The sequence below is a fragment of the Lycorma delicatula genome, chromosome 1, assembly GCF_047948215.1.
Source record: "Lycorma delicatula isolate Av1 chromosome 1, ASM4794821v1, whole genome shotgun sequence".
In the NCBI taxonomy this organism is placed as follows: Eukaryota; Metazoa; Arthropoda; class Insecta; order Hemiptera; family Fulgoridae; genus Lycorma; species Lycorma delicatula.
The window spans coordinates 379,605,875-379,626,508 of NC_134455.1; the positions used below are offsets into that span (position 1 = coordinate 379,605,875).

At 29.2% G+C, this 20,634-nt stretch overlaps 1 protein-coding gene across 2 annotated transcripts in view; it reads right to left on the reverse strand.

Annotated features, from left to right (window-relative positions):
• LOC142317308 (uncharacterized) overlaps positions 1–20,634 on the reverse strand; it is a 62,344-nt gene that overhangs the window by 23,677 nt on the left and 18,033 nt on the right. For both annotated transcript variants that reach the window (XM_075353746.1, XM_075353747.1), the window contains exons 3-4: positions 14,485–14,637; positions 5,692–5,940 (exon numbers count right to left, since the gene is read on the reverse strand). In XM_075353746.1, coding sequence (XP_075209861.1) covers positions 5,692–5,940; positions 14,485–14,503 — 268 coding nt within the window. In that variant the 5' untranslated portion in view covers positions 14,504–14,637. The remainder of the gene's footprint in view (positions 1–5,691; positions 5,941–14,484; positions 14,638–20,634) is intronic.

Sequence of the window (20,634 nt, forward strand, 5' to 3'; positions counted from 1 at the left end):
ATGGATATCTAATTTTGAGGAAACCGGTTCGGCAATGAAAAAGAAACCTCCAGGCCGTGAGCGAACCGTCCGTACACCACAGAATGTTCAAGCTTTACAAGATGTTGTCACACGAAGTCCACATCGGTCAATCCGTTGTCTTTCAGCATCTTTGCAATTGCATAGTTCAATTGTTCGAAGAATGTTAGTGAAGGACTTGCAATACCATTCATACAAGTTGCAGATCATCCAGGAACTGAAACCGAACGATGCAGTTGTGCGAGCACAATTCTGTAATGTAATGCTTCAGAAGATAAATGATAACGAAGAGTTTGTTCACGAACTGTGGATGTTAGACGAAGCGCATTTCCACCTCAGTAGATTTGTTAACAAGCAAAATTTCAGATACTGGGCACAAGGAAATCCTACGCAGCTACACCAGCGTCCGTTGCACAGCCAGAAAGTGACCGTGTGGTGTGCTATGTCATCTTACGGTGTTATAGGCCCTTTTTATTTTGAGGATGACAACGTTCTTGCGATTACAGTGACGTCGGCTCGTTACGTAGCCGTGCTTGAATCCTTTGTTGTGGAACAACAAAAGAGATTTCCACCGATTCTTAACACAGCCTGGTTTCAACAAGACGAAGCAATGTCACATACTGCATGAATATCGATGGCAGCTGTACGCCGATTGTTTGGACAACGTGTCATTTCACGAAATGGTGACATTAGATGGCCTCCCAGATCGCCTGTTCTCTCAGCTTGCGATTACTTTTTGTGGGGTCACCTTAAAAGCAAAGTGTTCCACAGTAGACCTGCTACAACAGAAGAACTGAAGGCAAAGATCCGAAAAGCAATTTCGGAAATTCCAGTTGAGATGTTATGTCAAACCATGAACAATTTAACGAAGAGACTTCGTGAGTGTTTATGTAGAAGAGGAGGTCACCTGGAAGATGTCATCTTTAAAAAAATAAACTAAAATGTATGTATCCTGAAATGGCAACATTTGTACAATTACATGAAATAAAATTCATTTTCTAAAAAATATTTTTAATATTATTTAATTTTTAAAATTTCCCGTTTCTTAGAATCATCCTGAACATGACTAAAATAAAGATAATGAATAAGACAGAATGGAAATAAATGAGCACTAAATATTAAAATTTAAGAAAACACACAATAAACTAAAGTTGCAGAATCTTGTATTATGGTAAATCAAATTGCAAGGAATGGATACTTGCCCTTTTTTTGTACAGAAAATAAATTTGCTGCAGTAAACACAGATTTAATAGAAGAAAATTTAAAAATATAAGGTGTATCTGAAAAGTAAAGATAAAAAGCCCTTAAAATTTTATTGAAGTATTTATTTACAGATCTTTAACTGACTACTACTTACAATATATGTCTTCATTCTTACATATTCAATATAATCACTGACATATACAATCATGTAACTAACTTTAATTCAGCTTGCATTTTGTGAGAAGGCAAATGCTATATGTCCAGCATCCCTTCTTTTGTTTTGAATAGCCCATCAAGAATGTCATGATAAGCACTGATGGTAATTGAAACAATTAAAACATTTTGCGGCATGAAGTCAGGAAGAATGCCTTTCCTCTCTCAAAAAACTGAGACTATAATTGTTTTGGTCTAAGTTAACATTTTGAATTTTTTACTTTGGGAAATGATCTGCAATAACTGCAAAAATTGTTGCTTCAATTCAAGAATTCAGAGATAAACCCAAGCTTTCATCCTCATTCCAACTGAGTGTAAGTAAAACTTAAGTGCAGAATCAATCTGTTTTTTTTTTTTATGTTTGTCAGTTAGTTAACATTTTTGGCATCTAAAAACCGTACAATTTGTTACAGTCTAATTTTTTTTCACATCATGAATCACAGAATTAAGATTCAGAAATCAATTTTATCAAATGTTCATCTGTATGAATGCAGTCTTCAATTCTATGAAGAAGACTGCATTTCTTTATGAACTATTCACCTTTCTTCCAAACACTCAAAGCACCACTTCACGACATTTTGTCAATTTATAACATCACCATACTGCAACAACTAATTCCTTCACAACCTTAGAGGATTGTTTCCTTACTTTCCAGACATGCTGTGTTTTTTCATGAAGTATAATGATTTAAAGCAAAAATTATGGTTAATTGAAAAAAGAAACAATGAGTGAAGGTATCTGAATGTGGATAAAGAGAATTTCCAGTTAGGTGGGTTGATAAAAATTAAATAAGGTTTCAACAAGAGTTAGAAAGAAGGTATGATCAGGTCAAAATCTTGAAAAATGATAAGTTTAGTGGCTGGTACTCTAGAAACTAAAAAGTAAATATTAATGAATTAAGTTCTAGGAGACATTAAAGAGATAAATAGTCAAGGCTGATGAAGATTAGAATGTATGAGACAAATAGTGATGACATATAAGATATGGTAAGGCTCTAAAACTGACACTGGAAAAAAGCTGCAGAGATATGGATTAATAAAATGCAGCAAGAAAAGAGAATAATGTAAAAAATGGCAGCCGAAAGAAGAACAAGAGCAACTGCAATATGATTTGGGATCAATAAGCTGTGTAAATATTAGTACTATAAAAGTATTTAATATTTTACGAATTACTGTTTAACTATATATAAGCCTATAGGCACATACATACACTATATATATATATATATATATATATATATATATATATATAGTAACTTAAAATAGGTTTATATATATATATATACAATCAAGTGTGAATTTCCATATCTATTGTATAAATAATTTTTATACTGTTCTTTCTAAAGAACAAAAAATTCAAGGCCAAATTTATATTTAATAAAGTTAACTGTCTGTACATAAAGATAAGAATATTTTTTGACAAGATATACTTCCCCTCCTATCATATACTAAAAGAGTGTATCAAATATAAAAATTAAAATTATATAAATTATTTATAAAATATATAAATATAAAAATTTATTAGTGTTTACAAATAGAAACAGAATGATATCAACCTAAAATACCCAGTTTACACAAGTTTTATACACACACAAATTCTAAATTTATAGTAAAATGAACTAAATCTAATAATATGGTTTAAAAAAGGCTACAGGAAGACTTTAATAATATTCAGGAAATGTTTTACTTGCCAGTTTCAGAAAGATTATGTACACAATCCTAAATTATTAATTTAAGAAGACAAAAAACAGACTTTTGAAAATTAATAGTTACTCTTGATAGTAGATGTCTCAGTAAGTAAAGGAAAATTACACTTTGAAAACTAATCCCATGAAAAAAGACACTACCCATTCTTCTTAACTATGTGCCTAAAATAACACATATTGATGGTATGAAAAATAAAAATTTAGCACATAATGGTTTTCATTCAAAAAGGTGCAACAACAAATTAATACAACACTGCTAGTGTGGGACTAAAAATAGTTTTCTTAAATACTAAATTCTTATCCAATCTTATTCATGTAAATTAAGAAGATTCAACTTTACCAATGATGCAAATAGGTTTAATTTTTGTCGTTTTCTTTATTTGTAACTTTTTTTGGTCCATTCCAAATGAGTAAATACAAAAAAGGAATTTATTTTCATTCAAAAGGGCCCAATAATACAGATTTGTATTAAGATATAATAGCAAAAATTTAATTATTTAAAATACCAATTTTTATTAAAACAGTTAGAATTCAGTCAGATTTACCTGTGGACCATGAATTTAACATGTTAACAGACATGAACTAATGGGTTTTTTATTTTTTTTTTGTATGAAAAACAAGGATAACAAGAAAATAAAATACTATCTGAGCAGTTTAGCGAAAAATAAAAATTTCTATATAGTATACAGAAGTGCTTGATAGAAAAAAGTTTGTCGTATGTCTACTATGAAAATTTTTAATAAAAAATCCTAATTAATAGCTGATATCTTGAGAATATATTTACTTGATTTGGATGAATGGCATGCTAAACAAAAAGTCAGTCTATTTTATAAATCTAATCTGTATAAAATCTATAGCTATAGATTTAGTTAGCCTCAAATCATTACTACATAAAAAAATTATTAGAGAAGATTACTAGAGAAGAGTATTTGATTTATGAGTACGAGAATAATGTTAAGATAAGTTGAAACAGATTGGTCTAAATGATGATATCATGAATATAATAAAAAAAAAAGGTGGACCAGCCTTTTACTACAGAAGTAACACACACAAGATCTATTCAAAATGTATTGAAATTTATTTCATTTCTTGGTGAGAAATAAAATTTGTTACTTTCAACAACAATAAATAAACAAATTATAAAAAATGGCCAAACCTGCAGTCAATTTCAGTTGACGGTGACAGCATGACAGAAAGCTATCAACAAACTAAAATCTAGCATTAACTAAGCACGCATTTTATCAATGACTGACAGACCACCCAAGAAATTGAAAATAGTTCTGAACATGTAATTTTAATATATTTAATGGTACTTACGTACTAATGCCACCGCAGCTACAGCTTTATTTAAAAACAAAGTAGTCAATCAAAGTAATCAACATAGATTCAAAACAGTCTCTTTATTAATTTTAATAAATGGTTATTTTTATTTATTTTATAAATATAATTTAACCAAACTTAACCTACGCTCGCTAACCTTGACTAATTAACACCGTAATTTTTTGAGTATTTATTTAATAAATTCAGTAATTATTGTAATTATTAAATAACATTTATTAAATAAATACTCAAAAAATTACGGTGTTCATTAGTCAAGGTTAGCGAGCGTAGGTTATGTTTGGTTAAATTATATTTATAAAATAAATAAATATAAATAACCATTTCTTAAAATTAATAATGAGACTCAATAAAATAAATACTCAATTTTAAATAAAGCTGTAGCTGCGGTGGCGTTAATACATAAGTACCTATTTAATATACTAATATATTAATTTTAATATACAGAGTGATTGTGAAATTGATGTCTGGCAAAAATGAATTTGTATAAACAGAAATAGTTATGTCAAGACGTTATACAAAATGAGATGTTCTTAGGTGGTCAAACTTATATGCCAGTGGTAGTCCTGATTTCATGAAGACTATGATAACTGGAAGAGTTTTGGATAATGGGTATGACTCAAAAATTAAGGCATAGTCATTGTAGTAGAATTCTTTATAATCTCAAAGAACAAAGAATGCAAGATCAATGAGGAGAGGCTAATGAAAGTCAAAGAGGTGCTGACTTATTAGTTATACAGTCTAATGAAAAGATTCCAGTTTCAGTTGAGTAAACAAAGAACATAAAAACACTAGCTGGTAGCCATATTAAAAGAGAAATTCCAGAAATGTTTCCAGCAATGGAAGAAGTACAGAGTTAAATGTGTAAAGTCATAAGTAAACTACTTGAAAGGAGATTAGGCCTGGAGACCAATAAGCAAGCAGTTTTCCCTGGTCAAAGGTCAAATACTTTTTGAGTAACCCTTGGGAATAGGTTATAAAAAATGAGGAAAAATACAACTGCATTTAAAAAAAAAAGTATATTACCTATGAATAGTTAACGTTACATAGTCTGGTTACAGAATTAAAAAAAAAAATTATTTAAAAAATTTATATAAATATTTTTACTGTACACAAATATTAAAAAAAATGAATACAGTTAATAAGAATTACAATAGAATAAGTCTTTACATAAAATGTAATTAATAAATATTAGATGAAAAGGAAATACTTACAATCATTTGTATCAACAGCTTCACTCCTTTTAAGAGGGTAACTCTGGGTTGCAAACATTTTGCTATCATCTGTTGAATCACCGTTGCTTGTTTTATTATTTTGTTTAACTATATTGCCATTTTCTTCATCTTCCATAATTCTAGGTGAAGAAGGAGTGGTGGTAACTGGAGGGCTAGGGTTACAAAAACCCACAAGCAACTGTGACTCGGCCACTTTTAAGTCTTTATTTGTCTCCAGTACAGAAAAAACTGCAAAAAACACAATAATAGATAGTGCATGGCAAACATATCTCAACAATAATGAAATACTAGTATAGAAATTAAAGATAATAAACAAAAATGAAAATTATTAAGCTCACAGAAATTTATTAGCACATATAAACATTATCATCAACAAATCATTAATAACAGTAAAGTGAAAAAATTCTATTGCAAAGAACCAGTGATGTAAAGAAACTGTGATCTTTCACTTAAAAAAGCTGATGTGGACATCACATGACTTCCTTGTATGCCTATTAAATTAAATGTATGCATTTTTTGCTGCACTTCATTTAAACTTATTTCATTTGAAAGTGAGATAGTATCCTCCAATTATTTAATAAAGTGGACAGTTACACAATTGTATTGTGGTAGACACCACATCATCAAATTTTTTTGTGGTGTCTGTATCTGCATTTTATATTAGTTTATATATTAATTTAGATGAAAATGTGTCGGATCCATAACCATATTGGTTTTTTATCTGACTTCATATACATATATTTTTTAACTTTTCTTTTTTTAATTTAAATATACTGATTTATTAATAATTATTAACCTCAGTAAACATTTTTGAATTAAAATGAAAAGTAAATAAAATTTTATTTCACTAATAACTTCTTTTTTTTTCTTAATTGTTATTGAATTATTTCTTGTAAATTTTTCTTTCCAATTAAGGTTAATAATTATTAATAAATCAATATATTTAAATTAAAAAAAGTAAAAAAAAATATGTATATAAAGTTGGATTCAAACCGATGTGCCTTCCGCTTGGAAGATCCAGATACATAATTAAAATTTTATTTGGCTATAACTCTGGATCCAATGAAAATAAGTACCACTTATGATATATTGTTGAAAAGCTCTCAATGAGGGCTTATTACTACAGTTAATAAAAAGTCCAAAATCGAATTTTTTTTGATTTTGTGCTTTTTTGACACTTCTGGTCAGACGATTGCAATCAAAAGGAGAGGTACACAACTAGATGTTACAACAGTCCTAAATCCAAAATTTCAACAACCTACGGCTAATCGTTTTTGAGTTATGTGAAATACATATATACAGATATCACGCCGAAACTAGTCAAAAATGGATTCAGGGAAGGTCAAAATGGATATTTCCATTGAAATTTGTAAACTGGAATTTTTCACGATCACAATACTTCTTTTACATCATATAAGGAAGTAAAAATACGTTAGAGTTCAATAGAATTCAAGAAGACTCAAGAAGACTATAGCACTATCAGAAAAATAAAAGTATTAAGATAGGTAATAGAGATTTTAACATCACTTATTGTTACTGATGCGAGATATAAATTTTGAAGGTCATAGCTCTTATAAGGTTATCACAGAGCACTACAACATGAGGCAACTTTAAGTTCTTATCCCAGGCTATAATTATGAAAAAATCCAGCAATGTTAGAAGTTGTCATATTAACTATGGAAAAAATTATTCTGTATAAAACAACATCAAGTTAATACTGATCATTTTTTTTCAATGTTCTAAGCAGTACAAGCCTCCTATATTCTAGAATATACATTAACTTCAACTCTTATTTAAAGAACAACATTTTGAATTCATAGAAGAATTATAAAAGAAATTATACCAGCACCCTACTGAATATAACAACAGGAGTATTCAAACTATATGATGGAACCACTTTATAGAAACTATTGCTAAGAAAGGAAAACAATTAAAAGATAATTAGCAAATGTAACCACATATTCTCTGAAGAATATTCTTAAGAGCAGCATCCAAACATCACTGGCAATCAAATAATAAAACAGTATTTAAAAAAAAAAAATAGTTCTTTTATATTAAATAAATATACAAACTACAAAAATATCTAACAGTGTTTTTAAAACAAACATTCTTCAAAAAATTGTTCTATTTTATTAAGAGCTAAAAAATTGACCCCAAAATTTGATCCAATCCCAAGCTATATTTATCAGTTACCATCATAATTATTTTGGGATAGAGGAGTATGGTTTACATTCAGCCCTCATAATTGGAGGATCAAGGACCCTAGCCAAGAAAATCCAATTCTGGTATAATTCAGAGAATGCAGAGATTGATGATAGTAAAAATAATAGAAATGGGAAGAGCACTGAAAAGATTTTTATAATTACAGTTTATGTGAAAAGCCAAAAGCTACAACACTAAGAATTACATGCCCTGTTACATTACACAATTTTACGGCTGTTAAAACCTGATGTATGATGATTCTTGGCAACTAGAGAAAGCTGTTAATACTTAGCAGTGCTGAGGGAGATTCATGCCTAACAGCTTCACAGCTTCAGAACTGGAGATTATGATCCAGTGAAAAATTCCACTCACTGATAATGAAGGAATTAATTATAAATATAACAGTCATCAAGTAGTGTGAATAAATAATGACAGACGAAATCATATCAAGGTGATTTTCACATCACATTTAGTTTGAAAGTGACCTCCAAGACCTTGAAAATAGCTACTGGACAATATCAAGAGAGATTAAAGGTTTGGAAACGAAAGACTTTTAGAGGAGTTGCAAGACAGAACAAAGTAGAGAATACTACTACAAAAACCAAAATTCTTCACAGATTCTAATGATCATCAAAAGCAAAGTAATGTCCGAGAGCCAAAAAATATTTTTTTTTTAATTGGAGGTTTTCTGACCAGTCTTAATGGGGATTTTCAGAGGTTTGGAAAATATTTAAGCAACCTTTTCACTTTCTGATTAGACCGACATGTGATGATGTATAATTCTTTAATTAATAGTTAATCGTTAAATAGTTTATAAAAACAGGTAGAAATACCTTCTTTGTAAAATTCCATAAGCCACTTTTTTTTTACATAGTATCAGAACTTGTATTATTTACTTTGTAAATATATTCATTTGTTAAGCTTTATATTCATTTTTGTACTTAAACTTTCATAAAATGTTTGTGTCTTCTTCGTGAAAAGTTGCCTCAATCTTATATATATACAAATAGGGTATAGCAAATGTAAATTGAGCCTTTAAAAATCCAAACGGTCAGTACATTTACATCATCCAGCACTGTAAATCCAAATGCTACGGTCTGTATAATTACTGTACATAAATGCAGTATATAGTACTCAAAAATACAGCAATACTTATTTCATATTATGTAAATAAGTCATTAATTTTTATACTATTTTGGTCAAGGTTATACACTATGTGACCCATTCTGGCAAATGGATGGACAGTTACTTTTTTATCCATGGAGTACACATTTATCAATTTCTGAGATGATCTGCACAACATATAATTACTTACCGATCAATATAAATTACATATCGATTATTTATACATAATCTACTTAACAATATTACACCACTTACATCTCCTCAATGGCAAAAGAGAAAATCGTTTTAATGAACAAACCTCTTAATTACTAACAATGCTCACTTACAAAATGCATGGAAAATATTGTGGGCTTTTCTAGAGGAAACACACACAAACCAATGATCAAACTCAAGTAACTGAAAGTGTTGAAATACAAATAATAATGAGATGACTAATATTTTTCATTCAATTCCCAGATTTTAAGAATGTGATGAAGATGGAAAAGAATGATTGAAAATGATGATGAGTTTTTATCTCTTATACATGGATGCAATAGTAAAGCCTGCAAAAAACACTTAGGCAGTTGAGAATGATCTGTCAATGTCTATAAAAATGTGAAAACACTTCACCTGCTCATGCAGAAGCTTTCACTATACTAGAAGTTTAATTAAAGTGTAAAAAGCATCAACCTAAATATTTCAAATATCGACTGTTACCAAAGGAGACATCTGAAAAATGTTCAAAAAAATAATAATTTTTCGGAAACTGTATTTTTACTTAGGCTATTGTAAAAATATATATAATTATTTTAGGAATTATCTATATACATACATGTACAGTATTTAAGTTGCCAGTATTTGCTTTAACAATAAAGTATGTGAGTGTAACTCATATATTAATATTACTCATATTTTGCTAAAATTAATCTGAATGTTAAATTTTTCTGTTATTTTAATCATTTTTATTGAAAAATCCAAAAATAATCAAATAAAAAATTTGAATTTACATAGATCCCAAAATAATTTGAATTATTTCGCAGCATAAATTAAAAGGCAGTCCACAATCAAAGAGTGGAGTAATACTGCCCAAACCTAAATTATCATTGAGATGATACTATCTAGATGGTTCCAATTGTTTTAAATAAATTACCAATTGAAAAAAAAAGAATTATAAGTTCAAAGATGAAATTGAAAACCTGTGGAGTGATACTGGTCAAACCTAATCTAACAATGTGAAAATTCTACATAATTATTTTTCAATAAATTATCAAAGATATTAAGATAATTAATACGTTCAAAGTTGAAATTAAAAAACCTGGTTTACTTGACTAAGGTGATGTAGAATTCTTATTTTAAAAAAAAGAAGTTTTCATGTTTTTATGTTAATAAGAAGTACATAATAATTATGTCTTCATATATTTAATATTTAACAGGTTACAAGTACTTATAACAAATAGTAACTTCATAAACTATTTGTTAATGAACATTATTAATGTTTTTAGCTACCGTTTAGATATTAATTGTATCAAAAATTTATTATTAAAAGTTTTAATACCATTATCCTTATAAAATAATCTCTTTTATCTAATTAAAAAATATTTTAATGGCTATTTAATATTGTTACAATAAATTTTTAAAAATATTCTTAAATACATGAATATTTTTTCAATGAGTTACATAAACTGCCAGAGTTTGCTATTTTAAGGTATATATATATATATATTTTTTTTTTAGTAATCTCTTATTTGTTTTAAAAACATATTCCTAGTTGAAAAGTTAAATCTGGAAATTCTGAGCAATTACTTAATCTTTATATACTTTAGATTCTTTTCATACTTTAATATAATGTAGTGGAAATACTTAGGATTAGAAAAACATAAGATATAAATGTCAGAAAGCAGGTTTGGACATTGGGTATCAAGATCAAAGTCTGTGCCAGATTATCAGTACTTTTGCCAATTAGCAATCAGTTTTGTGAGTTATGGCGACCTGTTCAGATTTGTAATTTGATTTGTAATTCGTTCTGTGGGGAGAGATTAGGGGCAAAGTTCAGGTACGTCATCATACTAAACATCATTTTGTAGGTCACTGAATTGAATTTATATTTAAACATTAATACAGTCACTACAGAGAGAGATTGCACCAGATTTTGTGCTATTAGTCATGTGAACTATGAAGAATCATCTTATGAAGAGCGCGTCAGTCATCTTCAATACGGGGGCTGAGTCCAACTCTGACTATTAAGATAAGTTGGTGGTTTATTTTGCACTTCCGACACTTAATTTATGTTGATTTCTTTTTCTGTCAGTGTAGAAAAATTAGACAATCAAGTAATTGCTCAGTATAAGTTGGAATTGTTAATTCACTGCATGGAAGTACTGGTTATTAAAAGTATATACATCTCAAAATTTAACTAAGTATTTTTGTACTTCAGATACACCATATGTTCAAAAATTAAATTATAATAATTAAATATAAGAAATTCAAAATCAGAACTGTATACATTTTATATAATAAGGTATGGCATTACATTATAAAGTTACTGTTGATAAAAAAGAATTAAAAAAAACACAGAAAAATGGGACCTTAAGTAATTTAAAAAAAAAGTTTAAATAGATTGAAAATTATAAAAAAAAAAAAAACACTTTCCCAATGTTAGTTGGGTGTAATGAGCCAATTATGAAATAAAATATTTATTGATAAAATGACTGAACAGTAAATAATATGATATTTTATACTATTTAAATAATGTATAAACTGTGGATCTTTAAAATTTAAAACTGCACTTATGATCCCCAAAACATTTAAAATGGGATAAGGTTTGAAATGCAATATAACACAGCATGAAAAAACTTCATATGTTTGTTAATAGAACTAAACAAATATCTTTTAAGATAATCTACAGTCAGGAGGCCTTGTGTTGTATGATGAAAATATTCCTATATACACACACACATTAATTGGAAAAACATAATAAGAAATTTAGGTAAACAAACCACAATTAATCAAAAATTTAAAGGTTATATGACCTGAATATGAAGTGGTCAATGTCAACAATTATGATAGATTTTATGTCTTTCATCATTTTTATCTTACACTAATTAGAATAGTATGTTTTAGGGCTCCGGAAAATAGAGTTCAGTCTTGGAAATTTTATAATAGGTTCTATATGTTTAGTTACAAAAACAGGTACAGCAACGAAGCAAAATTTAACAATAGTAAGCAAGCCTTTTATTAATTTAAATCTAATAAAGAAACATTTCAAAAGTAAAGGTCGAGCAAAAAAAACAAATTACAAAAAGAACTGCACAAATCATAATTAATTATATATATATATATGTGTATAATTACATACACACATTGCATAACTTTGTAGTTTATTAACACAACTTACAGGTAAATCACATAAAATTTGCAAATTTTGAATATGAAAACTGAAGGAAAAACGTATATTTATATACTTAATTTACACTAAGCACAAATTAAAGGACTGGAACCGTTAATTAATAGATACAATTTGTACAGCGTTTTTGGGATTTCTGTAGCAGGGGTCACAGTCATAATTTCATTAAACACGTGAATAAACTAGCACCATAAATCACTCATATAGTTACAATAAAACGCAGAAAACAATTGCGCAAATATTCAAATATATATCAATAATATTAAACTTAGCTTCAATAAAATCTGTTCATTTCTCTAAAACACGTAGGTGTATAGTGGAAATTAACCTACATAATTTAAAAACTGTTATCAATGTTTTTTTTTTTTACTGATCAAGAATTCTGACTTTAGGTTAATATATTTTGAAGGTCACGACAATTTGCAGTTAAATTATACATTTAAAAACAAACTTATTCAATTTATGAAATTGTAATAAAAACAACCTCAACTAAAACATAAATCGTATGTCATTCACCTTATAATTAAAATAATAATTTAAAAAAATTTTACGCATGAGATACGCACCAATCCAACAAATACACAGTGTTTACATAACTGTCAACATTCCAACATACTGACAACTGTACCGAAATGACCCTGGAAGGGGAAAAAAATACATTACAAATGACAACTTAATTATTTAATTACTACATTAAATTAAAAATGTAGCTTTCGCACAGCTTATTTAATGAATAATTCTTGTACAACCAAATTTATTTTCCTAATGTTAATTCAGATGTCACAGAGTTTCTTCACTATTATATTTAAACCAGTAGATAGCCATATTTAATCCAAAATGTTAACATTATTTAAAACGTATTAAATTTATGTCTGTTTCAACTAAAATATACACTGGTATGAAAATTAATTTATTTTGTCAAATATAAAGTTTTATATGTAATAAATGACGGATTTAATAAAATTAATCTTATGTAATCCTTATAACATGGCGATGAACAAGTACATACTCTAGGCTTTTTAAAATTACATTCACTGTTGCAAAGATTTTGTAAATCTATATTATAATAGTAAGCTGTTACATAGAATATGATTAAAGTGTAAAAAATGCAATACTCCTTAAAAATACAATACTCTATGTCATTAAAATGTGACCACACTTAACCAAGTCTAACTTGCATCGTCAACTTAGTTGAGAATATTTACAATAATATCTTAAATTATTTTTTCTAAGTTGCAGAAAGTTAATAAAGTTTCATTTAAGTATTTACCATATTTATTTTAGATTATTAGTTATCAGTACAAATTGATATGTGTTACGTGTTTACCAATATCATTTGTCTGAAAAGATATTTATAGACCTCAAGTAAAAGTGACGTATTTATGACCACAAATTCCTTCTTTTTTTTTTGTGTGCCGTATATCATAATTTATTATGTGTTTCAATACATCGATATGTTGCTAGTAAGATAAGCTATTTTTGTAAATAATAAATAAATCCGTAATCCTCATAGCAATTATAATACACAAGTTACACACACATACACACAAGCACATTTCTGAGAAAAAATGGTCATATTTTTTCTAGTCTAAATAAAACATTTTACATTGTATAAACGTCGTTCAAATTGTGTAATAAAACTGATTCCTTTGTAAATATAAAAAACATATAACCGACTTAGATGCCATATAAAATGATTTTGTAACAGCGTTTTAAAACTGACCCCATACATAACCAGTTCCAAGGCTACATGATCTGAAAAGGTTAAAACCCCACCATTATTACTAAAATCTGCAATAGACAAAGTGTAATAAATTAAACTACAAACAACCAAACTAAAGCAACTTACACATGTAAATTCCTTTGTAAATATAAAAAACATATAACCGACTTAGATGCCATATAAAATGATTTTGTAACAGCGTTTTAAAACTGACGCCATACATAACCAGTTCCAAGGCTACATGATCTGAAAAGGTTAAAACCCCACCATTATTACTAAAATCTGCAATAGACAAAGTGTAATAAATTAAACTACAAACAACCAAACTAAAGCAACTTACACATGTAGATTTTATGCATTCTTCTGTCTAATTGACAGGCAACAATAAACAATCTAATTCCTTGTTTTCTTCCTCCTCTTTGATTTCAATTTTAACATCAGTGCTTAATGGGTCTTCTTCTAAACATGATTCAATTATTGGTGCATTCAATATCTGCAACAAAACAGAATTTATTTATCCTTATCAATATATAAAAAAATCAAACATTTGTATGCTAAACTGCAAGCGCATACAAAGATGTTGGTATGAATATTCTTACGATGTGACTAATTCACTCATGACAACCACCAATCACCATTAACAATTAACAGTGTCTGATGAGTTTACCTATTAAATAATTAACATCTCTGGTCTAATTATGATGCAATAAAACTTATACAGAGATTGGATGTCATATTAAAGCATGATATTATACGATAAAATAATATTGCAAACAATTTTAACATTTTTTTACAAACTTACGTTATACTTTTTAGTCATAGATTAATTATTATTTTACATTGCGTGAGTTTAATAAGTAGGTTAATTTTAATTTAAAACCCCGCATAGCCGTTTTGCAGACTTTGCAATTTTTTTACACCTGCATCCTTAATTTACTCCTCGACAGGGGGATGTTTACAAAAGTAATGGTGGAATATTGTATTGTCACACGATCTTAGTAGCTGTGGATAATTTCATCAGTCGCCAAAGTCAGGAAGTATGTTAAATTAAGGATGCCAGATTTGTGGACAAACATGAAAAATAAATTTAAAAAACACTATGAATTAAAATAAAGCAGGGAAAAATAAAAAGAATTTTGGTAATTTGAGAAGTCACAAAAACGACATTGACCTTGAAGCCGAATGGCACTTCTTTGGATCATCCCTTGGGAAAAGTGGGATCATCCCTTGTGATGGTGTGGGATTAACAACAAAACGAGAGATGGCAAAGGTATGCTTGCAAAGGCAATTAAACAGTCAGATAATAAACAATGAAATGTATTCATTTTGTAATCACAAGCTTAAAAACCTCAAGTATTTTTTGATTAAATCAGATGGGGTAGCTAAGATTTCAGAAACTCTAAAAAAAACTGTTTTGACTACTGTGAAAGAGTTGTTGGTAATAGAAGCTATCACAAGTATGTTCTGGTCTCAGAAAGCTTTGTAAGATGTTACTTTACTTCAGACTCCAAGGACTATGAAGACCTATGAATACTATGTGTCAAGTATTGTACCACTTTCACTTAAGGTAAAAGAAGACTGTATTGCTTGTGTGTATAACTATCAATGGTGGATAGAAGAGGTAGATATTAGCCTCGAAAATTACTATGTGCAAGTTCATTTTTTCCACTCAGCTGGACTAAGTATGTAATTTCAGAAGTCTCAACTACACAAAGTGTGGGTATCAATCTGCAAAGTTCTGAGAAAGTTGACTTCATTTGAACTAACTGCAGTGTGAGGTCGTTCTTACACAATTTCAAGAGAATTTTCAGAAGAGATATCACAGCTGTTGGTTAATCACACTAAACAATAAACTTTCATTATTACAAAACAGGCTATTTTATTGGAGAATAATTAAAATTTTGCTATAATTTATTTTTTATTCGATAGTGATTACAAAAAAAAAACCAACATAAAAATAAAAATGAAATCTTGAAAAAAGATGTAGGCTACTCATTGAAATTTCAGTTTGGGTAATTTCAATCAAATTTCAAGTATTTTTGAATCAAAAATGTATTAGGTTACTAGAACTGGTTAAGTTATTAAATTACGACCTATCATTAATAATTAAAAAAAAAACTATATTGTAAACATCAACTTCCACAACATAGAAGCTAAATATAAAAAACGTAAAGTGCAAAGAAAAGACACTCCCTTGGAGCACTTATTTAACGAATCAAAATGGTATCACTTTTAACAGGTTTATCATGATTTTTGAGAGGTTATAACTTTTTTTATTAGTACAATACACAAGAAACTTTTTTATTTGCCATAAACATCTACAAAAACACTGCCAGATGTCCAAATTTAGAGATTTTTATCAACAGCTCCCATCAGAGTTATTTGAAGCCAAAATTTGATTTTTTTTTTAAATTAGTTTTCAAAAATTCATAAAAATGTAGGGGTAAGTACATCACCATTAATATAATTTATGGTAAAACTACTAACATTTTTTTTTTTGTCTTCAGTCATTTGACTGGTTTGATGCAGCTCTCCAAGATTCCCTATCTAGTGCTAGTCGTTTCATTTCAGTATACCCTCTACATCCTACATCCCTAACAATTTGTTTTACATATTCCAAATGTGGCCTGCCTACACAATTTTTCCCTTCTATCTGTCCTTCCAATATTAAAGCGACTATTCCAGGATGCCTTAGTATGTAGCCTATAAGTCTGTCTCTTCTTTTAACTATATTTTTCCAAATGCTTCTTTGTTTACCTATTTGCCGCAATACCTCTTCATTTGTCACTTTATCCACCCATCTGATTTTTAGCATTCTCCTATAGCACCACATTTCAAAAGCTTCTAATCTTTTCTTCTCAGATACTCTGATTGTCCAAGTTTCACTTCCATATAAAGCGACACTCCAAACACACTTTCAAAAATCTTTTCCTGACATTTAAATTAATTTTTGATGTAAACAAATTATATTTCTTACTGAAAGCTCGTTTAGCTTGTGCTATTTGGAATTTTATATCGCTCCTGCTTCGTCCATCTTTAGTAATTCTACCTCCCAAATAACAAAATTCTTCTACCTCCATAATCTTTTCTCCTCCTATTTTCACATTCAGTGGTCCATCTTTGTTATTTCTACTACATTTCATTACTTTTGTTTTGTTCTTGTTTATTTTCATGTGATAGTTCTTGCGTAGGACTTCATCTATGCCGTTCATTGTTTCTTCTAAATCCTTTTTACTCTCGGCTAGAATTACTATATCATCAGCAAATCGTAGCATCTTTATCTTTTCACCTTGTACTGTTACTCCGAATCTAAATTGTTCTTTAACATCATTAACTGCTAGTTCCATGTAAAGATTAAAAAGTAACGGAGGAGATAGGAAACATCCTTTTCGGACTACCTTTCTTATTACGGCTTCTTTCTTATGTTCTTCAATTGTTACTGTTGCTGTTTGGTTCCTGTACATGTTAGCAATTGTTCTTCTATCTCTGTATTTGAACCCTAATTTTTTTTAAATGCTGAACATTTTATTCCAGTCTACGTTATCGAATGCCTTTTCTAGGTCTATAAACGCCAAGTATGTTGGTTTGTTTTTCTTTAATCTTCCTTCTACTATTAATCTGAGGCCTAAAATTGCTTCCCTTGTCCCTATACTTTTCCTGATACCAAATTGGTCTTCTCCTAACACTTCCTCCACTCTCCTCTCAATTCTTCTGTATAGAATTTTAGTTAAGATTTTTGATGCGTGACTAGTTAAACTAATTGTTTTGTATTCTTCACATTTATCTGCCCCTGCTTTCTTTGGTATCATGACTATAACACTTTTTTTGAAGTCTGACGGAAATTCCCCTTTTTCATAAATATTACACACCAGTTTGTATAATCTATCAATCGCTTCCTCACCTGCACTGCGCAGTAATTCTACAGGTATTCCGTCTATTCCAGGAGCCTTTCTGCCATTTAAATCTTTTAATGCTCTCTTAAATTCAGATCTCAACTACTATCATATACCTACATATAAAAAAATAATTCAAACTGTATATGCCATCCCTGCCTCTTGAAAAAAAATTACCAAAATTGAAATTTCACAGTTTTTCATGTTCAACTTTATTGGTAATTTTCTCATACAAAGAAGAGAGACAGGTAAATAAACCACTGCACCAATCTTTTACCTTGAGAAAATATGATTAAGTTGATTTTTGTTTCATCCTTCCAGGACCAATAGTTTTTTAGTTATGATTTTTTCCACAAAACCCTATAATAACAAAAATAGGTGTGTGCACCATATCAAAAATGGCTGCAACAGATAAACTACTTAAATAAAAAATTAAAAAAAAAGTTTTAAGATCATGAGACATGTTGAAAACAAGTGAATAAGTTTCAATTTTTTTTTGAATTGGTCAAGCAACCTTTTGAGACACTTAAATGGATTGACCCGATACTAAACTGTATATAAGTAATTTTTTGAGTTGTTTTCACCTAGTCATTCATCTGGGGGCCAGCATTTTATTATTTATATTCAGAGATTAAATGTTGCTCATTCTTGAAGACTATGAGAAGTAAACTGGACTTCTTTTCTGCCTCTAGATGCTGAAATGGCTTGGATGTCTTTTTCAGTTTTTTACTTCCTTGTACGAAGTAAAGAAAGTATTATGATGGTAAAAAATTTCAGTTTTCAGATTCCAACAGAAATAACCATTTTGACCATCCCTGAGTCCATTCCTACTAGTTACAGAAACATCTGTATGTACATACATATGTATCTTGCATAACTCAAAAACGATTAGCAGGAGAATGTTGAAATTTTGGATTTAGGACTGTTGTAACATGTAGTTATGAATCTCCCCTTTTGATTGTAATCAACTGGACCAAGTGTCCAAAAAAACCAAAATGCAAAAACATTTGGATTTTGGAAATTTTTTTAATTTCAAAATTCAGCCCTCATTGAGATCTTTTCGGTGATATATCATAAGTGGTACTTATAAGTATAAAATTTCTGATTCTAGGAGAAGCGTCATCAATGCCGTCATTCCTTCCCCCTCTGACGTCACAAAAAAATTTTAAAAATGTACACGCCCATCGATGTTTAAAAAAAAGCCTCTTGTGTAGTACACGTGCTTGCTGACCTTGCTTTAACCTTGTTTACAAAATAGAAAGTTAACTGGTGATAATTCATTTGCTTCATACTTGTTTGCTACTTTATTTGAAAATTATCTCAATACCAAGGCCAACGGTTTTATATAAAAGCCCGCCAAATTTTCACTCGTTCATATTGCGTTCTTACTGTGCACGTGTTACTCCGCTATTTCCTACTAGCAATCTTTAATTTTCATCATCTTTATTATTATAGGTAAATGAAACAACATTCTCAACAATTAAATATTAAATAATTATAAATATATGTCTTAGTGTAATTCCACCAATTATATACGAAATTATAACATTTCCAAATAAAATATATTAAATGTAAGATATAGAAGGATTACGCACTTTAAAATAATACTTTTCTGTCTTTTAATTTCAGCAATAAATAATAATTATATGCACTTGTAAAATATATTAAATAATTACGCGGTTTAAAATAATTTTATTTAAGCTAGTTTAGCATAATTTAAATAATCGCTAACTTCATAGCAAAAACGGCGTGGTGTTTTGGGTTTAATCTATAGTTCAAACACCTTATTACAAAGCTAAGTACATTTTCATTAAGAAATAGTTTTAATGTAAATTTAAATATATAGTTTATTATTTTACAGATGTCACAAGGCATATTCATTCCTGATGAACAATTAAGGCATCCTGTTGAGGCCGTCCTCAATGCTGACTCCTCCAACGATTTGGAATCTACTCGATTTTCAAAATTAACAACTACCAGCACCAACTATCTATAAGCCTCGCTCTGCATCCTCTCATAAAAGACTAGTTTTCGAATCTGATAATTACTAGATTATCCCCGGCGACTGCTTTTGGTTTAATTAGGGCACTAATAGATGAAACTAATAGTAATTTAGAATCCAGTAGCAATAATGATCCCCACTGGGTTGAAGATGGGTGGAATCAGTGGTTAAATACTACGGCGGAATTAGCAGAACAAGAATTAGTAAATGCATCATCTAAGGTAGAAGAAACAATACCGTTCTTGGAAAATGAAGCTCATCCCTTCTTAACATAGCAACATTGAAATGCAATTTAGTGCTGAGAGCAACGTTAATTTTATGATTAACCCGGGACATAAATATATGGAGATAATAAGCAAGCTGTTTCCACCGGTCACTTTTAAAAAACGAGATGGTTTAGTGCCTTCTGCGATGACCTTGAACGATGACCGTATAATCGAATACGATTATTTTGATGATCCTTATGAAATCTGCGAGAAATTAAAACTGTTGATGGCATCGAAGAAAGCTGGCAATGCAGCCCACGAAAATGAAATCATACCAATAGTCAAACAGCTGAAGGAACGAAGTTTGAAAAAAGAAGAAAGCGAAATGT